Source organism: Pleuronectes platessa, chromosome 20, assembly GCF_947347685.1.
Source record: "Pleuronectes platessa chromosome 20, fPlePla1.1, whole genome shotgun sequence".
Classification (NCBI taxonomy): domain Eukaryota; kingdom Metazoa; phylum Chordata; class Actinopteri; order Pleuronectiformes; family Pleuronectidae; genus Pleuronectes; species Pleuronectes platessa.
In genome coordinates, this window is record NC_070645.1 from 19,911,800 (window position 1) to 19,933,949 (window position 22,150).

The 22,150-nt window shown below is 45.3% G+C and overlaps 1 protein-coding gene and 1 long non-coding RNA gene across 2 annotated transcripts in view; both read right to left on the reverse strand.

The window, feature by feature from the left end:
* The window catches only part of LOC128425721 (disco-interacting protein 2 homolog C-like), a 30,928-nt gene extending 18,509 nt beyond the window's left edge, over positions 1–12,419 (reverse strand). Inside the window, 4 exon segments of the mRNA XM_053412476.1 lie at positions 554–679; positions 789–922; positions 1,581–1,635; positions 12,341–12,419. Of these exon segments, the coding sequence (XP_053268451.1) occupies positions 554–679; positions 789–922; positions 1,581–1,635; positions 12,341–12,419 (394 nt within the window).
* A 6,704-nt stretch (positions 12,420–19,123) lies between these two features.
* LOC128426162 (uncharacterized) lies at positions 19,124–19,552 on the reverse strand. Its single transcript, XR_008333243.1, has 3 exons — positions 19,468–19,552; positions 19,305–19,353; positions 19,124–19,150 (listed from the first exon to the last, which is right to left on the reverse strand). It is a non-coding gene; the product is annotated as an uncharacterized LOC128426162 (long non-coding RNA).
* Between the last annotated feature and the right edge of the window lie 2,598 nt (positions 19,553–22,150).

A 22,150-nucleotide genomic window follows, 5' to 3' on the forward strand; every position in this document is an offset into this window, starting at 1 on the left:
GGCCAACACAGAAGTACACACAAACTCACAGAGTACACACGAGCATTTTTCCTGTTTCTCAACGACAGGCCACATTGACAGTAGCCGACTGGCTGCAAAACAACAGTTGTGTGCGGTTTGGTTTTACTGTGAAGTGTCAGTGGGTCTGCACGCCTCAGAAAATGTGCATGTTTTGCAGTTTTTGGTGAATCGACAGCGTTTCTCTGTCGGAACCCGAAGTGTCTGAGAAGCAGAGACACGAGCATTAGAACATAATCCTGTCTGGGCACAGGGCGGCTGCTCTGGGGTCAGATTGTAGGTTTAGTACAACGCACTTCAGCGGAGATAACCACAGTGTGCGTGTTTGTGTGATTGTGTTATTGTGTGTGCCTTATTCACTTTCCAAGCATATTTTTCTGACATTTCCTGAGGATAAAGTAGAAGAGGTGTGTAATTTCTAAACTCTAAAGCAGATAACAAAGACAGTGGATGTTTGCAGTGTGTAGCTGCAGGTGTGTGTGTGTGTGTGTGTGTGTGTGTGTGTGTGTGTGTGTGTGTGTGTGTGTCTCGTCACCTGGAGGCGTGTATGCATCCATGGAGGTCTGCACCACCAGTGAGCGTCTTTTGGAGGGCATGGGCACCGCCACCTTCCGCTCCACGTGCCGCGCCAGCACTGCCTGCACGGCCTCGGTGTGGACATCTGAGACAGAGAGAGAGAGTCTCAGTCTCAGTCGTTCCCTCACATGCTGCAGCAGTGTGCAGCTCGTGCAGGTCATTGTGTGTCAGTTGTGTAGGTGGGGTTTCTGTACCTGATCGGTAGCGCTCGTCTCTTGTGCCGGAGGTTCTCCGCCGGTGGAAACGTGCAGCAGAGGGAGGGCCGAGTGGGGCCCGGTGAGACATGGGCCCCTCCATACCTACGGAGGCAGGTGGACAAGCAGGCAGACGGACACACACATATATACACACACACACACACACACACACACACACACACACACGCACACAAACACACACATATATGTACACACGGTTTTGACAAAAGCAGTAGTTACAGTGCATAAGAAAGGGGAAAAACAAACATGGAGATGATTTGACTGACTTCATGACACAAAACAATAATAAAACAACTCAAAATTAAAGTATAATAATGTGATAGTTTTGTTGCTGCACTTTCAGAAGATCCCTCAGTTTCCCATTACCGTTATTACAGACGCTTCATCCCTGTGAAGGATAAGGATGCAGCTGATTGTGTGATGGGTGTGTGTTTTAGTTGGAGCCAGGGTGTGTGTGTGTGTGTGTGTTTGTGTGTGTCTGTACTTGACTACAGCACGTTCACGTTCAGATGCAGAAACAGAGGAGCAGGCCCAAGCTGAGCTCTAGGGAGTCTTAACCTACATTTGCTAATGGTGGTGGCTGAAGACTGAATCGATAGAGTGGAGCACAGTATCATCTCAACTGTACTTGTCATGATACCAGACCGATTCTCGAGTAGCGATATGGGAATACTTAGGTTGTGTGTGTGTGTGTGTGTCTGTGTATGTGTGTGTGTGTGTTGGTGTGGAGGGGGCGGAGGGTCAGAGGTTGCTAAATTACCTCCAACAAATGCCCTGATCAGTTTGGACCTCTTCTTCTCATAACCCTTCTGAGTGATGTCCCCTGCAAACAGATAGAGATAAATGGAGCGTGAGAGAGACAGTGGCGGCTGCCGGGGCGGATTTGTGTCATAAAGTTCATTTTAATGGTTAAATCAATCTTCTTTTTTTTTTAATCACTTTAAGAAAGTAATGGTGTCTTTTTGGACAAACACCACACGACTGTATCGCCCGCAGTTTGAATCTGCTGTCTCTCCACGTCTTTCAATGTCTCTGTCTTTTAATCAAAAGGTTTAAAAAAAGTTAAACAATACTTAAACAACACAAAACAAATAATGCGATGATGAATAATGATGGAAATAATGGATGTGAGGGGAAAAAAAGAAAAATTGCAAACATTGTTCAGTTCAACAGTCGACCTCTTCCAGCTGTTCTTCCATGAATGAGAGCTGGTCCAGGTCACATGATCATTTGTTTAAGATTCAACATCTTCTGTTACTTTAATTCAACATGTTGAAACCCAGTCTCCTTCATTAGGTCATGACACAGATGCTTGGTTATGGCAAAGGCCCAAGTTATGCTCAACTTAAGATGTGTAAACAGAAACAGACGCAGCCATCTGCCCGTTCTCTGTGTTCATACGTCTTAGAGAGCAGTACCACTGGAGGACACAGGGGGCAGTGCAGCGAGTAAGACAAACACATGAGGAAGAAATGTCAACAATGGTGGAGCTGGCGAGTTGGACGCCGCACCACTTTGACCATGTTTTTGCAAGAGGTTCATTATCACAACCTCCTCCAGCACACACATGGTTCAAACACTCCTCAGACAACAAGTCTCAAGCTTCCTGTTACATCATGGTTCAGTCAGACACCAGAGTTCCAGCAGGTGAGTGTTGGTGCCTTCCCACCAGAACCATTACAAACCCAAGCGTCCCAACAACAACCAGTTGCAGAGAGAATCCATCAGGCTACATCCAAAACCAATAATCAGATAAAGCCAAGTTCATCTCGACTCCTGCAGCAATTCAAACATTAAACGAAGCCACATTCAGAAATGATAATGAACTGATGGATATCACAGCCTGTGACACTCTGAAGCAGCGTGGAGTCTTTCTCCTCTTGACTTAGGATTTCTAAAAAGTAACTCAGCATTAACATTTGAAGAGAGGCTCATCATCTCCAGCTGTGTCAGTGGGAGGGTCCTGCTTTCACCTCGTCAGTGCTCAGATTTGACTGGTTTCCAGCTCATCAACTGGGTTTTTCTTCTTATTTGACTACTTATCTATTCTATTCTTAAAGATATAGATGTTTGCTGGTGCCGCTGGAATATTTGACCTTTTCTCCACCTCTACGGAACACAGCGTGTCCAAAGCAACAGAACCACAATGCAGTTCGGCAACACACAACGTCAACACATCCAAAGTGAACAAAGCACATTTACATTAAGGCCTTCAACATCAACTGTTTGTGTGAGTTCTCCTCAACAACAGCAGAGACAGTGGTGAGAGGGGGTTGATGCTCATTACAACCCCGGGGGGGCGGGGGGCTTCACTGCCTAGGCAATCACTGATAACCCCCTCCCCCCTCACTTCTCGACACCACAACTTGTCAATCACAGCACCCCAGGGTGCTCACAGCTAATAGGAGCTAATACCTCCGTGTTCGTCCCCATTAGACGTGTGAAACTGGCTCGCACCAGTTCTCTCATTACTGATTCTCATTGGATCGACACTGAGACGTTTAGCTCAGCAACAACAAACAAGAGGGGAACCAGAGCAGATCCACTGGTCCAAGAAGGCCAGAGCATACTGGTGTGATCAGAACCAACAAATCACCACAGCTGCTTCTGTCCAAAACTATTATTCTCCTCCAAAACAACGAGATATGAACGATGAGGGAAATGAACCCAACGTGTGTCTGTGTGTGTTAATGTCAACAAATGCCAGGAAAGGTTAAAAGGAAAAGATGAATCCATATTTGCTGCTCAGGGCCGTTTCTCCAGCAGCAGGACTCTGGGTTCATGGTGATGAAGGGATGTGTCACCCAGCGCCCGTGGATACATGTTTAAGATATTGAGTTTGGTCTGTTGGATTTGTGCACGGGAAGAAAAACTATTTACAATAACACAGTTAATCTTCAGAACACATCTACGCCATCACAGCTAATCTGGTGATAAACAGTCATCACACATGTTACTAATCAGCATCTGTGTTCTGCTTCATTTGAGATCAGTGAGATGATCTCACCTGAGCAACGAGTCTGTGACTGGATCGGCAGAAAGAAGAACTCAGCTGTTTGTACACAGATTGTTTTTTTGAGGGGGGGGGGGGGGGGGGGGGGGGGGTGGACGCACAAGGCTCGAGGGCACAGAGGCAGTCGTGCGTCCATGCATGTGCAAACAAATTATGTCTGCAAACAAATATCAGCACATTTCATATTCTGTAGTGGAAGAGCAGGAAGATAAATCAAGTTTCCAAAACAAATCAAGTTGACTGATCACAAAACTCTTCTGGATAAACTCTGCTTGCACTTTATTTTCCACAGGCCGGACTTTTTCTTAAAAACACAGCTGTGTGAAAAAAGGTTTGGTAAAATAGAGATCACAGCAGAACCATCTGAGGTGGGAGTGTCTGCCTGAGGCCGGAGGAAATGTGCTGGAAAAACAACGGCACAGAAAAGAAAAGGGTGTCAGATATCCATGATTTCATGAACCACAACCAAACAGCAGACAGGAAGTGGGGCTGAAAATATATCAATCAAACAGAGAAAGACTCAATCAATTTGATTTTCCACCGAACACCACGGGACGCACTGTCGTAACAACAAGGGCCCGAACTCAGCCGGAGCTGCTCCACTGAGACACTGGTTCCTCTGCTGGAAACACTGGTAGAGCTGATGTGGGGGATCAGAGAGAGAGAGAGAGAGAGAGAGAGAGAGAGAGGGACTCTATTTCCCAGTCGGACCATGGAGGATGGCCAGAACATCTGGGTCCAATCTGCTCATCTGTGTGTGGACGATGTACATGTGTGTTATATCTGAGTGAGGCCTTCTCTCAGATCCACCGCAGCATAACAACATTCTTCTCTCTCTCTCACTCACTCACACTCACACACACACACAGACACACACTCACTCGGCCTATGGGGAGACGCCATCTTCCACTCGCAGCGCAGCAGAGCAGGGAGGGAGTTGCCTAGCAACGGTTCTCCTGGAGAAGGCCTGAGACAGCCATCTTGGATTTGGAGCATCAGATGTGAGACGCTGGCTAATGATACCTGCCAGTGTGAGTGTGTGTGTGTAGTACCAGCCTGTATCGGCGCCCTAATTACCCTCCTCCTCCTCCTCCTCCTCCTCCTCCTCCTCCTCCTCCTCCCTGACACTCGGCTGTTTTAATGGCGCGCGGCTGAGAGAGAATCGATGGCGGCCGATTCGCAGACGGGAGTTTTTCCACTTGCTGAGATGCGTCGTGAAAAGATCTGATTCTGTCAGAGACTCTGGAAACTCCCCGAGACTAACTGAGGTGTCGGCTGCATCACTCCTGGGGAAACTGATTTCCTACAGACGTACTGAGCTACTTTCATCAATGGACTCTTTTTGATCAGATATGATGCGTAAATCTACATAATAGACAGTTTATATGTGATTTATGTTATTATAACTTTTAGACAAGAGAGAAAAGTTCCAGCTCAGTTCGTACTTTGTGAGTGATTTCAATTTTGGCCTTAAAAACCAATGACTGACCAAAACAGATCTAACAACTGATCTATCATCCATCTGTCTATCATCTGTCCATCATTCATCCATCCATCCGTCCATCATTCATCCATCCATCCGTCCATCACTGCTTAATTCAAAGTCCCTTTTCCTCGACATCAAGCTTTAATTTGATCTCTCTCTCTTTTTCTTCCTCATTACATCATCATAAACAGCCAGTCCACCCACAAAGCCACCATGGTAACCAAATCTACCTCCAGCAGGCACACACAGGCACACACACACACACACACAGACACACACAGACACACACTAAGGCATGCGTCATGCGATGGGACCTTGGGCCGTCACATTCACATGCAGGGACCCGTGTGGACTGCAGAGCGTCCACTGGCTCTGCAACGCATGTGTCCACAGCAGAGCCAGGGGCCACATGGACACACACACACACACACACACAAACAAACACACATACATACATTTATTCATACACACATATACACAGAGTTGCAGTAGCAGCCAAGTGTGATGTCCACAACAGCAGAAAGAACAGAAAACCCAGGCGTCCTGGTTGTTCATTGGGTTGAGAGGTCACATGGACGCAGAAAATATTAACATCTCTGTCTTCCAATCGTCCAAAATGAACATATTCTCAGTTTATAATCATACAGAGATAAACTGAAACCAATTAGCATGTCTCTCTAATGGAGCACAAACCTCCACCAAGGCCCAACAGTCTCCTCATGAAACTATATTTAAATTCACCAGATCCAGACTTTCACTTGGATTTGCCACAAATTTCACACACTCATAAATATCAGGGCCCCAAAAATAAAATATGTCTGATTTGTTTCATCAAGATCCACAAGTTATTCTGTGAGAAACCAACAACCAGCTGCAGCTCAGTTCTTTTCTGAGCCACGTCCTCGGTGCAGTCAAACAGATGAAAACATAATATAACAAGCTGCAGATTCCTTTCCATCATTAATAATCTTTATTAAATCTTTAAACGTATTCCCATGTCCAGTTATCACAGCCAGACAGGATCTCTGTGTTCACACAAATAATCAAAACAGGCACAGATGATCGATCAATAAATTCCTCAGCTTATTACAACGGTCTCTGGTCAGAGCTTCTTCTCAGGATAATAACAGTTTGCTCTGCTCTGATAACTTTGCACATTTGTCAATATCTGTGTGACATTAGAGTAAACAGCTCCTCCTCTCGCTGTAAGTCGAGGCCTGGCGAGCAGAAGGTAAACGAAACTGAGGATGCTTGTGTTTTCACTCATTCACCGTTTCGTCAACTCTCAAAATCTGACCCAAGTTTCCACCTCATGTCTGATCCCCTCACTGCTGCAGCACGAGTGACCACTCTACACTTTCATCTAATTGAAAGGTTAAACTGTCAAACACACACACACACAACCCCCCCCCCCCCACACACACACACACACACACACACACAAACATACTCAGCAGAAACCTGAGCCTCAGGATTTTCTTGACATTAACATCTTGATCTTCATTTTGTTTGTTTCATCATCATCATCATCATCATCATCATCATCATCATCATCAGGACAATGAGCGATTCTGTCACAACCCAAAAACAAAAACACGTGTTCGGTGTCACAAACAGAAGAATCTGCTTCTTTTCCTCTGGTTTATATAATTTAATTTCATATATTGTGGTTCAGTTAATCAAACTAAACAAGACACTCAAAGTTGTCACAAGTTTTTGAGGGGAATTAAAAACTCGGTGATGAAAATAATCGTTAGCTGTAGCCTGAATCATCGAGTTACCATGACAACAGGAGAGAGCCTGTGGTCCATCAACTGTTTATAAATATAAAAAACAAACAGTTTTCTTTTGACATGTTTGAAAATCTGTGTGGGTTTGGAATTAGCTTTGACTTTTGTTTGTTTAATTTTACTTGCTGCACATTAAACTCCTTTATGGTATTCTCCTGGTGGATCTGTTCTCTAATTGGCTGCATGACTTCACCGTTTCTACTGATTATCGGGGGGGGGGGCAAAGTGTTTGTCATAATCACGATTATTTTGGACAATATCAAAATCACGATTATTTAAACGATTATTAATATGTGCCCTTATTCTGAAATCTATGCTTTATTTTGTTAATCTCTTCTGGTTCCGGTAAACACCGATGACGGCATGTGTCTTATTCCTCCGTGAAACCAGGATATCGGAGCCCGGTTATTAAAACCCTTAATGATGGCAGAAGAACTCGTCAATTATTGGAGGGATTCAATAATTAAAGAGACAGATCCAGGATGATAGGATGTTTATTGTCATATTTTTATTCGAAAAACGGCCAAATTTACTCACCCTACTGTCCCTTATCAAATAAACCAAGAGTTATCATCCAGCTGGAATCTCACTTCACCTCTGTATAATTCCACATAAATGATCTAAGTGCTTTAACTTTCTACATATAGTAAAACATCTTTCTATAAATGAAGGCCTCTTCAGTTTCTACAAATCACTGATGACATTTAAACCAACCTGTTTGAAGGATTCATTCATCAGTATCCTCGTGATGTAAAATCATGAATTTGATTTTCAGTCAATCAGTTCTTTTATTCACGTTTTCTCGTGTGAACACTGGAACAACACACGACTCCCACAGACTCATTTACTTCTGCTCATTGTGGTCGACCGGCTTCAGCTCCAGGACGGACGTCACTCCGAACAGGCCGCACGCCAGATGACTGACAGCTGCTCTGTTTTCATAACACACCAACGCTTGCCACTCACCAGGAGGACACTGGTTCGCTTCCCCATTTAAAACCTTTTGTTCTCAGGAGTCATTCTGTCAAGTCTGCCATGTTGTCGATCGTTGGGCGGAAATCAAAACTCCATATTTGTCTGGAGCTTATAAAAAACTTTTAGATGTAAAAGTTGGCATCAAATTATAGCTGCAACTATTCAATTTGTCTAATAATCATGATCGACGAATAAATAAACACAATAAAATGAAATGTCTTTATCATAGTCATAGTTTCATTTACTTATTTTCTGTTTTTCATTTAAACAAACATCTTGTATTAAGAGAAAATCTAATGTCTGAGACCTTTAAATTCTTGTTTGTGACAAATTAACTTTTGGGGTAAAAAGCATCTTAGTGTGTTTCTGGTCTGAGAAGTGAAACCCACACATCAGCACTAATACTGGAATCATTCAGATGAAACCGAGGACAAAAGTAAAACCAACGAGTTTGGACAATAGCATCATGGAAGCCCCGCCCCCGGACCTCAGTGACTGGTCCGACCTCCAGCTGCTGGCTCTACTGACTCATGCTTGTTTTTATTATAAATTAATCCGATTTGATATGTTTAACTTATTCCGCCCGGCCAGGTACTCGACTTTTAGGACCTTAACAAAAAAAATACTAAAATGAAATATCAGCTCATATCTTTTTATACAAAAAGGCAAAATGGACACAAGACTCTTGATAGAGATTCTGCAGACACTTGTCATCACTCTCTCTTGGACAAACTTCCATTATCATCAAGATAATTAATTTGATCACTACAACATATATTTAATTTATTAGATATAAAACTGAGGAGAAGCTGTGATGAGGGAACTCGTATCATTTTTCATAAAGTCAGATCAAACTGTCTAAACTGTTGCTGGTGGATTTTTTCTGGCGAGTGAATCATCTGAAGCTTTATTTCTTAACGAGTCTCTGATGCTGCGACCTCAAGTCCTGACTCATAATCAGCTCAAAACATCTACTTATATAAATAAATCCACTGATCGGCCGAGAGCTTAACTGCAGAGTGCAACTAAAATGCTTCCTCTCAGTAATACATTTACTTTACCGTCACTTATTTTCATCATGGCTTTACAGCAGTCGGATTTCACGTCACTGATAAAACGTCTCATTTCCGGATCGAGGAACTTTCCCTTCACAGCAGGTTCCTCAGTAAAGTCGTGTTCCACCACAGCTTCATGGTTCCATTCATTTAGTTTGATCAGTAGAGTAATGAACCACAGATTATTCATGACCTTCCCTTTTAAAGATGATGTTCTTCAGAGCGAAGCAAGGAACGAGGCTAATCTGACCCAGAATGCACCGCTGCATGTTGCTGCTGGTGTACGTACACACAGAAACCTAAGCTGCACTGAAAATATAGAAGCTGCAAAATTGCATGTTCCTAAATCTCCAAATTGCCAGAATCACCCTCACAGAGTTCAAATAAATATTCAATACCAAGAAAGGGTTGATGTGAGGATGTGAAATATTTAGCAGAGGTTACGATGTGCTGTCACATTCACACCTGAGCAGCACTTTGTTGATTAAATATGTATGTGTGGACATGCTTTTTGTTTTTCCTGGTCAGACGGTTTAATATTTAACACCATCAGCGTCCCACAGAACCTGCTGCAGCTCAATTTGGTAAAATAGCCCTAGAGACAATCTCCAGAGGACATTGAACACACCGCCACCAGCAGTGTGACCTGCAGCTTCACCACAGGGAACCTTGAAGGTTACTTCAGGGTCTGCTGGACATCTCAGCGCCGGCGGTTGAGGCCCGCACCTTAAACAAGCAGAGCAGTTTTGCAGCTGAAGCGACGTCATGTCAGCGGAAGCCTCCAGATTCCTGCAGGTTCACATCCAACAAGTGCTCAGAAGGCTCAGGTCGTCCCGTCTGCACGAGGACGGCAGCTAAACGCTCAGAGACACACGAGAGCAGCGCCTTGACGCCTGGAGGCAGCAGTAACACGACAGCCATGATGTGATTTAGACGACACCAGGCGAAGGAGCGGGGAGAGAGCGGCTTATCTGCTCGGCTGATTGAAGAGTTTATCTAATAAACAGGTGGAACGCTGGATCGTCCTCTCAGAGAGTTTCATCCTGCAGCTCTGACAGGAAAGTGCTGCCTCTGCTCCGCGTTGGTTTCCCTCTTCGTCAGGAGTTAAGTTCCCAGGGTTCTTCTTCACGTGGAGCTGTAGCCTGCTTCGTGTTCTCAAAACACTTGAAACCTCTTAATTAACAGATCAATTAACCATTGAACAGGACATTCTCTCATTCAAGCTTCTCAAATTAGAGAATTTGCTGCTTTAAACTGTCTCAGAGCATCACAATTTCCTTGAGATAAATTTCAATTTACAAAAAACATGTGATGTTTTTCTTACTCAATTGTTTCTGGCTTCTCTTAGATTTATTCCAGCTGATGTTAGCTCGACAGAAGGGGGTGTGTTATATCTTGGTTGTGATTGGCCAGTCCCTGAACACAGCTCACAGGTCCAGAGTCACGGGTCAGTAAAACCTTCACGGATGTTTTCACAACACAGGACAAGGTTTTGGTAATTTGCTGCCCCCTATCTATCTGGAGTATGAATTCAACAGTTGGCCGGATAAAAAAATTTAAACCTAGCAAGTAATTCAGTTCTACTTTCGGATTTTAACCCTCTGAGCTTCATCTGCAGCACAACACGCTCTTATTGTGCAATGACCACACAGACACACAAACGCAATCGACTCTCCCTAAAAGACACTTTCTCATCCGCCTGCTTCGAGCACCAGTGACAGACACACACACCATCAGGAGGCCTGTCAGGCTTCATGTGATCCACCACTGACCCTGTCAGTCGTCTAAACACACAGACACAGACACACAAACACCTGAGCGTTCCGAGCGCTTGATGCTGTCTGACGTTTGGCCGTGACGTTTCCTCTTCCATCATTAATAACATCTGCCGGCAGCAGGTTCTGCTCTGATAAACACTCTCGGCTGGATAAGGAGCTCCCATGGGCCTGTAGCTGTTTTACCTCAGTGTGTGTCAGAGTGTGTCTGAGTGTGTGTGTGTGTATCACTGCAGTGGGAGAAAATAAAAGCTTTTATGAATGATGAGGCTGATCTGAAGGAAACGAGACGGTTTGATGTGTCGACTGCTTTCGGAGATTTCAAAGCTGAGCGCTGATGTTTTTCCTCCTTTTTGATTAAAGCTGCAGATTCTCGATTGTGTGCTTTTGTGTGAGTCTGTGTGTCTGTGTGTGTACGTGTGAATCTCATCCTCTCCAATCCGACAGCATCTATTCCTCCTCATCGTGCAGATCCTGTGAGACTGTTTCCACTACTGCGGCTGAGATAAATCAAGTTTCACTGCAGCTTTTGCAGCCCTGAGAGACGAAAACAAAAGACGCACACCCCACCGACGACAAACCGCAGCTGCACACATCTGTGTCTCCATCACACCGGCACATTTTCATCACCAGATTTCACACAACAAGGCGGCTCTCGTCCAGAATGCATCTCGGCTTCCTCCCTCACAATGCAGGCCTTCCCCTGCCTGTATAAATAAAACATGCCATCCATCATTATGTAAGGCAGGAATACGTTCCTGTGTGAGGTGCATTGAAACAGCAGCAGGGAGGGTTGGCTGTGATGGAGACTCAATGAGCCCACGGAGAAGGAGAGAGTGTGTTTGCTGCATCTGTGTGAGGAGAGATATGAAGGGAGGAAGGAGGAGGGAGGAGGGAGGAGGAGGAGGAGGAGGGAAATGATCGCGAGCATCCTCCCCATCCTCAGCGGCTCTGCAGGCCCGGGCACACCGAGGCAGGAGGCTGGGATCGCGGGCATCAGGAGCCCGACAGGCCCTCGGAGCTGCTCCGTCACGCAGCGGCGCACCGCAGTGGTTTTATCACGCACACGCACACGCACACAGGTATGAGTGTGTCAACGTCTCAAGGTCAAACACACGCTTGTTTTTCGGACCCGCACCGGGCGAACACAACACGCCCCCCCCCGTCCCCCCCGACCGAACGGCACCGCCGCGGAGACAAAGAGCCGCGGCCGGTCCCCGCAGTGAACCCCCGCTCTGCCCGCACCCTCTCCCGGCCACACGGAGCCGTGCAGGCCGGTCCCTGACAAACATCTGGATGGGAGGAGCGGGAGTGGAGGGAGAGGAGGAGGGGGGGTGGGGGGCTCGGTTAGATTCCGTTAGTGGCTCCCGGTGAGGAAGGTGATGATGATGATAAGGAAGAGGAGGAAGAGGAGGAAGAGGAGGCTCATCTTACCCTCTGACAGCTCCAGCTCCAGCTCCGCCAGCCGGGCTCGGATCTCCAGCGGGATGGGTGACGCCTCGCGGTCCGCCATTCGCCTCGAAAACACCTCCCCGGCCGCTGCTGGCACTCCCGCCGCCTCCTGCTGCTCCTCCGCCCGCCGCTCGGGACGCTTCTCCTCGGCGGAGGCGCGTGAAGACGGAGGCGTCGAGGGAGAACAAAGAGGGAGAACGCGGGGCTCGGTTTAACGGGGGGCCGCCATGACGCCCGGCTCGTCCAAACGGTGAAGACCCCGGTGAGGCGCTCGGCTCGCGACGCTGCGGAGGCTGTGTCGGTGGAGGTGATGAAGATGAGGATGCTGATGATGATGAAGAAGCTCCGGGTCTGAGCCGTGTGCGCGCCGCGGCTGTCACGTGACTCCGCGGAGGCTGGAGGGAGGAGGAGGAGGAGGGGGCGCTGCCGCTCATCACCGACAGGGGGCGCAGCGAGCGACCACGCCTTCTTTCTGTGTGACCTCACCTGGGCCCCAGGTGAGCATATTAATAATATACATTAAATATTATAGTTTATTAAATTCACAGGCTGATGCTGAAGAGAACAAATACAAATATGACATCAATCAAACCATAAGTGAAGAGTGAATAAAACATATCCATCATTCTGATCAAAGGGGAAATTAAAGACACCACTTTAATTAAAAAAAATAAAGAGTACAAAATAAATACAATTATAATAAATCCATCACTTATAAACTAATTTAAAAAACATTATTCAACAATTTGCCCAAGGTAAAAATGAAATATACTTAAATACAAAAGTAATTATCCTCTACTTTTACTCACAAACTGAAGAATGAAAAACATTCATCTATTTGATCAAGGTAAACAAATTAATATACTTGCATATAAAAGTAAAAATACTTTGTCCTTTACTCACAATAGAAGAACTCATCAAATCATTTAGATTTGTACTGTTTTCGTTCAGTGACCCTCAGTGACTACATTACAGGAACCAAACACCAGTTTATTCTAAATCTGTCAAATTTATATTCAAATAATTAATATAATTATAGATGCTGGAGTTAGTTTGAGGCAGGTCCAGTATAAATCTGTAGAAATGTGATGGGTCTTAGATGATTCATTCTTACATGACTCATAAATCTCCCTGCACATTGAGTTTGAACAGAAGCATCATCCACCACCTATTTTTATCAGTAAGAAGCTGAAAAAGAAGCATCTAGATTTTTCTTGCACACTGTTGTATATAATGAAGTAATGTTTTACAGATTATTCATCTTCTCCCCACACTGGCCGCTGCATGTTAATGCTTTAACTCTTTATTCAACATCTGCATATGGAATCTAAACCTCGACAGAATAATCTGATTAATATTTAAGATCAAGGAGCCTTTGATTAAGTCCTGTGTGACTGGAGGAGTCTAACGTGGCGGTGACACGAATGTGAGCATCAATTTGTCCTTCTAATTTTCTGTATTTCATTAGTATTATTCATCCCATTCATTAGGCTGATGGCCCTTGAAGAATCAAATCATCCTGGCTGTAAACAAGTGCCGGGGCCTCCTAATGGAGTGATGACTGTTAGGATGTGATTCAACTTCCATCTGCTGGTTAGAAGGAGGAACCACAACCAACGACTTCCTGTGCACACGGCTCTTCTGTGAGAGGACTGTGAGTGATGTAAACGTGTACATGGAAATAAGAAAGTAAAGTAAGATAAAACTGAATATATTTAAATAAGTGGTGATCTCGTGAAGCTATGTCTAGGTTTGTACAAACATACATTAACAACAGTTTAAACTTCAAAAGGCACTTCTTTAATAATCAATGATTATGTACATCTGTACAGACAAAGAAACGTGCCACAAATGCCCTCGTTCAACTGCTTTACATTTAAAATGTTCATACTTTCAACAGAAAAAAACTTTGGACTCAATACAATCTAATTCAAGTTCTCAAATACAGATCCAGTTCTGTACTGAAACAGTGTTTAGTTACCGACACCTGTGTTAAATCTGAGTCCAGTGGATATCATTGTCCACACGTATGAGACAAAGCACTCCTGTCAAACATAAATAAAAATATGACATAAATTAAATCCTAAAATGAAATTTAAAAATCATGCACAAAGAAAGGTTTGATATTCAGTGCTTTTCAAAAGGAACATATTTTCATTTTTCAATTTGATCCCTTAACGATCAAGATCAAGATCAGTACAAGACACACTGGACCTGTGTTCATGACGAGCAAACAAGTGAGAACAACTAACGTTCAGAGTAAAGTATCGTGTGTGTGCTGGAGACTAAAGCATAACACAAACGTGTGGAGATAAAAAAAAACAACAACACAAATTCAGGATCACTTCAGAAGTTCCTGTTCATCCACAAATCATCACACACAAAACAAACCGTCAGCGAAACAAGACTCAAGCAAAATGAATAAACTGGAATCCACCCCAAACCAAGAAATAAAACGTAAAGTCGCAGATCAACAGATTCTCCCCAGCTCCCCCCCCCCCAGCAGTCAACACTGTCCTAAAGCAGCTGCCAGTTTGACCCCCCCCCCCCCCCCCCCTGTGTTCATCAGGGCTGCAGTTTCCAGATGGGAACCCTGCGTTTAGTACGAAATGGATAAAATAAAAAAGCACAGTGCTGTAAAACGCTCATTGAAAAAAAACTAGAACATTTGCAAAACAATCCTGGAGGTCTCTCGCTCCGTGGTAACTGGTCACAGTGGGAACAGAGCTGGGAACAGTGGGCGTGGCCTCGTCAGGATCTGCTCACGTGGGCAGAGGGTCCTCGGCGGGAATCGGCTCATTGCTGGATTTCTTCTGGCAGATCTGGGCGTAGCTTAGCCGTTTGAACTCCTGTCCAATCAGAGCACAGCATGCGGTCAGCGTCGGTCACATCACACTAATACTAATAGAACTATATAATAACAGTGCTATCAAGTACATTGGAGTACTCATCAAATGGATCTCAACTGCTTCTCAATAAAAACTAAATACTTTCTGCTCAGTCACATTATATTTTGAATCAATAATCTGTGAGAGAGAAACCAGGAGCAGTTGTGTATCATCGTGTTTCAGCTCTGACAGACTCTTACCATCGAAACGCATCAACACACCAAATCATTTTCAATAAGACTTAAAAGTATTCAATTAGACTTTTAGTTTAGAGATCGAACCTGAAAAGTTACCTGTTATGAGTTTGTGCTTCTTTTTTGGGACCGTAAAACCTCTTTAAGTACAACTTTAAGTATGATTCCGATTATAAATATAAAATTAAATTATTAACATTATGAAACTAATATTTTATGATTGAGTTGACACATTTCTCTTTATTTCAAGGCGTTGAAAACATTGTGTAAACTACAGAACAGACAGAAAGAAGTGTTGGTTCTTTTCAAATTGAGTCTTACTGTGACCGGCTCCTGGTTGAGCTCCGGAGGTTTGTCCTCGCTTGGCGTCTCCACGCTCGTCTTCACATTCCTGTGGAGACCAGCAGAGCAATATCAGTGGCAACATGACAACAGGACAACATGGGAAATAACTTGATAAACAGAAAAGAAAGATAACTGGAGGAGCTGGAGCTGTAGATACAATCACATAATAAGGAACCATGAGGAAACAAAATGTTCTGAGGATACTTACGGCTGTGAGAGCGACTGAGGCTCGCCTGAAACCGAGCTGCTGCTTTTCACTGGACCCTGAGATCATCAAAGAAACAGTAATGGAATGTGAATCTGGGTTTGTCTCACTGCCTGGAATTCAAGTATGAAGACAGGCGGACAGAGCCTCAGGTACCTCGCTCTCGCCGTTAGCTGGAGGTGCGGCTGCTTTGCCGCTCTTTGCCGGAGGAAGAGGAGGGAAGCTCATCAGCCCGAGCTCAGGAGGAGGAGACGGCTGACGAGGAGGTGACCGACTCTGTGGATTCTACACAAACGTGCACACACAGTAAATAAAGAGTCTGAAAGTGAACTTCAACAAACACCAATAATGAACAGTGGCCACTTACATGAGTGTTTCCAGATTTGTCCCATGATCTCGGGTTGTCCCTCCTCCTGTGGCCGTTCCCTCTCCTTCAGAGCAGAGAGACAGAGCAGTGACGTTAGCTCTGAGTGAAACCTGATTAATACGATTCCACCGAAGAGCCACTCGACCCACTGAACTCTCGATGTGTGTGTGTCGGTGCAGAGGGCGACGGATGTGCACCTTTTAACAACTGTAATTATGTGAAGGTGAATCATCTCAGAGCAAATGGTCCCTTAGGTCTATAACTCACTTCCTACACTGCAGCAGCAAATATATTTCATACATAAAGAAATTCCCCTGCAGCTCCTTTTACTGTCTTCATAACTTCATTGTCTTTACAATATGTTGTCTGTTAGTTTTTATATTTAGTGTTGACTTAAAGAAACCATCAGTCTTTTCTCTGTGGCTCCAGAACAAAGTAAATAAACACATGAAATGGAGTAAAGTGCTGCAGGCGTCTCTGTCAGTCTCTGAGATTAATCATCTCCAGCAAAGATGTTATGATTTCATTCTGTTTGTCTGACTGTCAGCAGGGTGACGCAGAAACCACTGAAATGATTTTATTGAAACTTGGTGGAGGGAGGGAGTGTCGGCCCAGTGAGAGCTTATTAAATCTCACAAGATGCAGGGGTTTCTCAGAGAACAATAACTGGATCTTTATGAAAAATGGTATGAGGACTTATATTTATGCTTGTGTGAAATTCTGTGCTGAACCAAATACAAATCCTGATCTAGTGTAATATACATGTAGTTGCATCAGAAAACAGTTGGTGGAGGAATGGACTTTACTAAGTGACTTTCTAGTTTGTAATAAATCAATCAGTGTAATCATGAAACAGTTAGTGATAGAGGAAGAACGCTAGATTCCAACTTGATGGAACTTCATTATTAATCTATCAGCAGACTGAGCGTGGGACCAGTGATGTTTTCTACCTTCCCCGCTCCGAGGTGGATGGAGCAGCTTGCCTGCCGAGCTCCGTCCGTCCACTTCTGTTCTGATGGCGCAAGTTTCCATGTGACCAGGAGCGTCCTGACTTCACGGGGGACGAGGACCTCTGCTCCGACGCGTCCTTCTGCGTGGCCTGCCAACGGTCTCCAGAGTTCGACCACCTCGAGGCTCTCCTGGAAGAAAGTAATGATCAGGATCAGAAAGTATTTATTGCCAAGTAGGTTTACAACTATCAGGAATTTGCTCTGGTTATTGGTGCATACAATGAACATAGAAACACAAAAACACAATAAATACACATAAGAAAAGCAGTAAAAGAAAAAACAATATATTTGTACTCACTATTTACTTCTTATTTACTCACTTTTTCTAATATTTATACAAAGTAACATTTATTTAAACATAAACAACTAAATTAAAATATATAAAAGATATAAAAAGTGAAGTAAAAAGTGAAATGCAAAATGCAAAACAGTAAACAGTGTCAAATTGCAATATGCAATGTAATGCAGTATAATATAATATAATATAATATAATGTGTTAATTTAACACATCCTTGAGGTGTGGGGGCGGAATAAATGTCCAAGTTAGGTGGGGGTGCCGGGCCTTGTTGAGGAAACCAGGCCCGGATGTTGATGAAACATTATGATGGCTGATGCAGACTCACACCAACATTAACAACAGACTGACAGCTACACAAACAACAATTTACGAAACCACAACAGACAGAGGACAGAAGGACTTGCAGCTACCTCGGCCTGCGTGGGTTGTGAGGTTTGAAGTTGGAAGTCGGAGCAAATCCATTGAAGAGGTCGCTCATTGATGGAAGCTGAGGGCAAACAAGTAGCTTGGTGACAAATATCTGTTACAGATAATCCTGCAAATCATTTTTTAACATCCCCTCACCTCGTCATGCTTGTGGTACCCTGACAGAGCGGAGGCCCACATCTCACTGGGGAAGTCGTAGAGCTGCGGGGCCGTCACGGGGCCGCCTGGTAGCTCGTAGGTGGTTGTGGGGAAGTAGGAGCTGTAAGGGTTGCCACACTGCTCTGGCTGGGTGTGTCTGTAGCCATTTTTAGAAGCGTAGGACGGGACTGTTGTGGATTTGGCCTTTATTCTGACCATTAGTGGTTTTCCCTGAAACACCCGCACCTCCTCTCTGAGGTGCTTGTAGACCTGGAGGCGTCCACAGACAGTAAAGTGTTACTGACTGAATAACTACTATTATTCTAGATCAGAACATCAGACACCTGAATCGTACCTGCTGTGCTTCAGCTTCCGATTCGAAGGTGATGAACCAGTTATCGTTGCTCACGAACTCACAGCTCAGGAACTTGGGCAGATCGTCCTGATGGAAGAGAGCCTCCACCTCCTGCACGACAGTAAACCAGTCACACCAAGCCATGAAAACGTCTCAGGAATGAGGTTGTGTTGTTGTGTGCGGTGGACCCTCACCTCGGGGGGCGTGGTGTCAGGGATCTCACGGAGGATGACAACACATCGACTCTGTTTGGGTCGAACCTTCTGTCCACACGGAGCCAACTGGACGAGTGGAAGAGCTGCATTCAATCCAGATATGAACACATTCATCAGTCTCACATCTACAGTCTGTGTTTGTGACAATACAGCCAGAAATTACATTTATGCCACGTACATAAATATATATATAACAGAAAATCCTTGATTTACATTTCAGGATGTCGGAGATGAGGTCCAGGTCGGTGCTGAGGTTCTTGATCTTGTCGAGGCTGGCCAGAGTTGTGATGGGAACGTACTGGTCCCCGTCCATCTGAGATGTGAGGTACAGGTCGCTGCAGAGGTGCTCCCTGTGGAGGGACAGACGCTCTGGTGAGGACACTCTTGGAGAGGTGTCCAATGTTTATGTTAAGCCGAACATGTGAAAAACTAAACAGTTAAACATTTGAAGACATGACGTCCTCTATAGAAGGGAGAGGAATGATGTGTTGTGTGATTAATGACCTGGTCAGACATGACTCCAGAACTGTCCTCAGCTCTTCTGTGACCTCATCTGGAAAAAAGGAAGATATTAAAACATCCGACATTAAAGAGTCGATAGTTCTTCTGTGTTCAAACACAAGAATAACGATAAACTCATGGAAAAAACACTAAATCAGAGTCATACCTGGAACAGATGGGATACTGGACTCTCCATTGAGTGTAGGTGCTTCACCAGTAAGTGTCTGGTACTCCAGTGAACTGGGATCAGTGACAGCATCAACCAGGCTCATGTTCTCCAGCTGGAACTCTGGCATGAAAGCTATAAAAAAAAAAACATCTTATATCTTACCACAACACCACAACCATATCTAAACAGAGGCATTGACATCCATTAACCAACGTCTTCTTCAAAGAATAAACAACACTCTTCATCACAAATTAACGCTAATATGAGATCTGACACTGATGATCAGGTGGACCTGGTCTACCTTCGTGATAGGTCACGTCGTTGGCGAGCTGCAGCCATGGCTGAGGGTAGGCGGAGCCATTGATGCCCAACTCATGGCTGTGATTGGTCCATACCTCAGCATCAGGGTTAAGGCTCGGAGCAGCAACGTGTTCCTGGAATGAAAGAAGAGTTTTTATCTAAACTGAAAAATAAATGGAAATAAGGAATTCAATGCAATTCAACCTTGTCATATCGAGGCAGTTATTTTAAAAGAAGTCTATGTCCTTGTATTTTATTACTCGGTTACATCTCTTATCTCATTCTGATAAAACTCGTTCTATGTATCAAAGACTTCTGTGTGAAATTGAGCACAAAGTAAGACTCTTCATAATAAAAGCTGAGTCCTGACCTCCTCCCTGTTTGGTTTTCATTTCCTCACTGAATCACACTGAATATGTTCACTCCACTCAGCCCCCCCACATGCTGACCACTTACAGCCGGAGTGCAATCTGTGTGCCAGTCCCACACACAGGGCCCCAGGGGCATCATGGTGCTGTAGGGGTACGCTCCGAGCAGAGCCATGGAGGGCTGCAGCTCTGAGACCAGGGCCGGGATCTGCTCCGTGTCGGTGCCGGCCTCGTTCTCACCCTTGGCCTCCGACGGCCCCTGAGCCCAGCCCTCATAGCTGTCCTCCCCACCCAGTCTGATCCAGTGTTGAGGATAGAGGATGCAGAGGGACGAGTCTGCTTCCTCTCCCAGCAGCTCAGACACCATCTCCCTCATCCCGCCTTCCCTCTCTCCCTCCTCAGCAGCCAATGGCAGTCCATGATCTTGGAAGTGAATCTGGTAAGACGGGGTTGAGGCGTAAGCATCAATCTGACCAGGGTCCACTGGGATCACGCTGTGGTCCAGAAGCAAACTTCTGTCCTGACAGCTGATGTCATGAGGAATCGTGTATGTCTCACAGCAGCTGGAGTCGGCGAGGACCTCAGGCGTCTCTGCTGCTGAAACACTGAGAGGTTCTGCAGGAACAGCTTCCTCCTCCAGTGACATCTTCATCCCATTAACTCCCTCCAGCTGAATCACACTGGACGAGTCTCCAGATTGACTTAAGCATTTAGCAGCATCGAGCTGCCGGCCAACATCAACGTGAGGGTTCACACAGTCAGAGTCACCACTGGAGGGAAATATCTCTGGGAGTTCAGAGGAAGGTTGAGGACTGTGGGACGGCTGCTCTAACATATCTGCAGATTCCTGCTCAGCCCGTGTGGGGAGGGGGCGAAGCTGAGTCACCGGTGCAGCTGCCATTTCTTCCTCTCCCCCACACTCGTACATAGAAGCCTCCTCCAGTGGATTTACTTTGTGACTCTGCTCATCTTCCTCAAAAGATGTGCACGGAGACGAGGAAGAGGGAAGTGAGGTGGAGGACGGGACAACAGAAACCTCGCTCTCAGCAGGAGGAGGCTGTGGGAGACCACTTGGACTTGAATCCTCAAATCTCTCGGCCTCCTCGGGGTCCTGAGAGGTGATGCTTGTGTTTACAGCTGTACAGAGATCAGCCAACACGTCACTCTCCTCTAGGTGATCGGGGTTTGAGCCGGTTTCAGTTAAAACCTCGGTAACATCACATTCCTCGACAGGTTTGCAGGTCTGAAGAAATTCAGGTTCAGGTTTTTTGACTCTTCTGTCGAGGAAACGTTGGAAATGCTCGTCTGACTCAAACCCGTCCTCACCTTCAGTTTTCACTTCAGAGCTGTCACTCTGTACGTCACAGTAATCAAACTGCACATCACTCTTCACAGAGTCAGTACGTGGAGGCTCCGCCTGGTGACCAGAGGGCTGCGTGCGGCTCAGTTCAGAAGCTGGATCATTTGAATTAACATCAACCTGTTCAGATGTGGTGGAGTCACCCTGCTGAGACGTGCTTTTAGGTGTTGAATCTGTGTGACAGGAGAAGGCTGAGAGCTCAGCAGGCAGTGAGGACATGGCGGAGTTGTTGGAGCTTGACGTTACCTCGGTAAGAGTTGTGTCTGTTGTTGTGTCGCTGTGGAGAACATCAGCCTCCTCACTGTGGCTGTTCCAGATACTCACCGGGATGGCCTGGCTCTGCAGGGAAGGTTGATCCGTTTCAATGTCTCCTGCAGAAAGAGGCACACCATCATTCTCCTCCTTGTTCAACAGGTCAAACGTTAAACAACTGGGGATCTGACTGGGAGAATCCAGCTCAGGAGACTCAGCTGCTGGTTCTTCACTCTGGACGTGCTTCTCATGCAGATGATGCTCCACCCGCTGGTCTGATCCTTTCCCCTGGGAGTCGACAACCATTTCCTCTGTGGCCATAACAGCTCCCAGTGCTGCTCTGTGGTCCTCTGAACACACACACTCCTCTGTAACCATCATCTCCTCTGATGGCCCCACA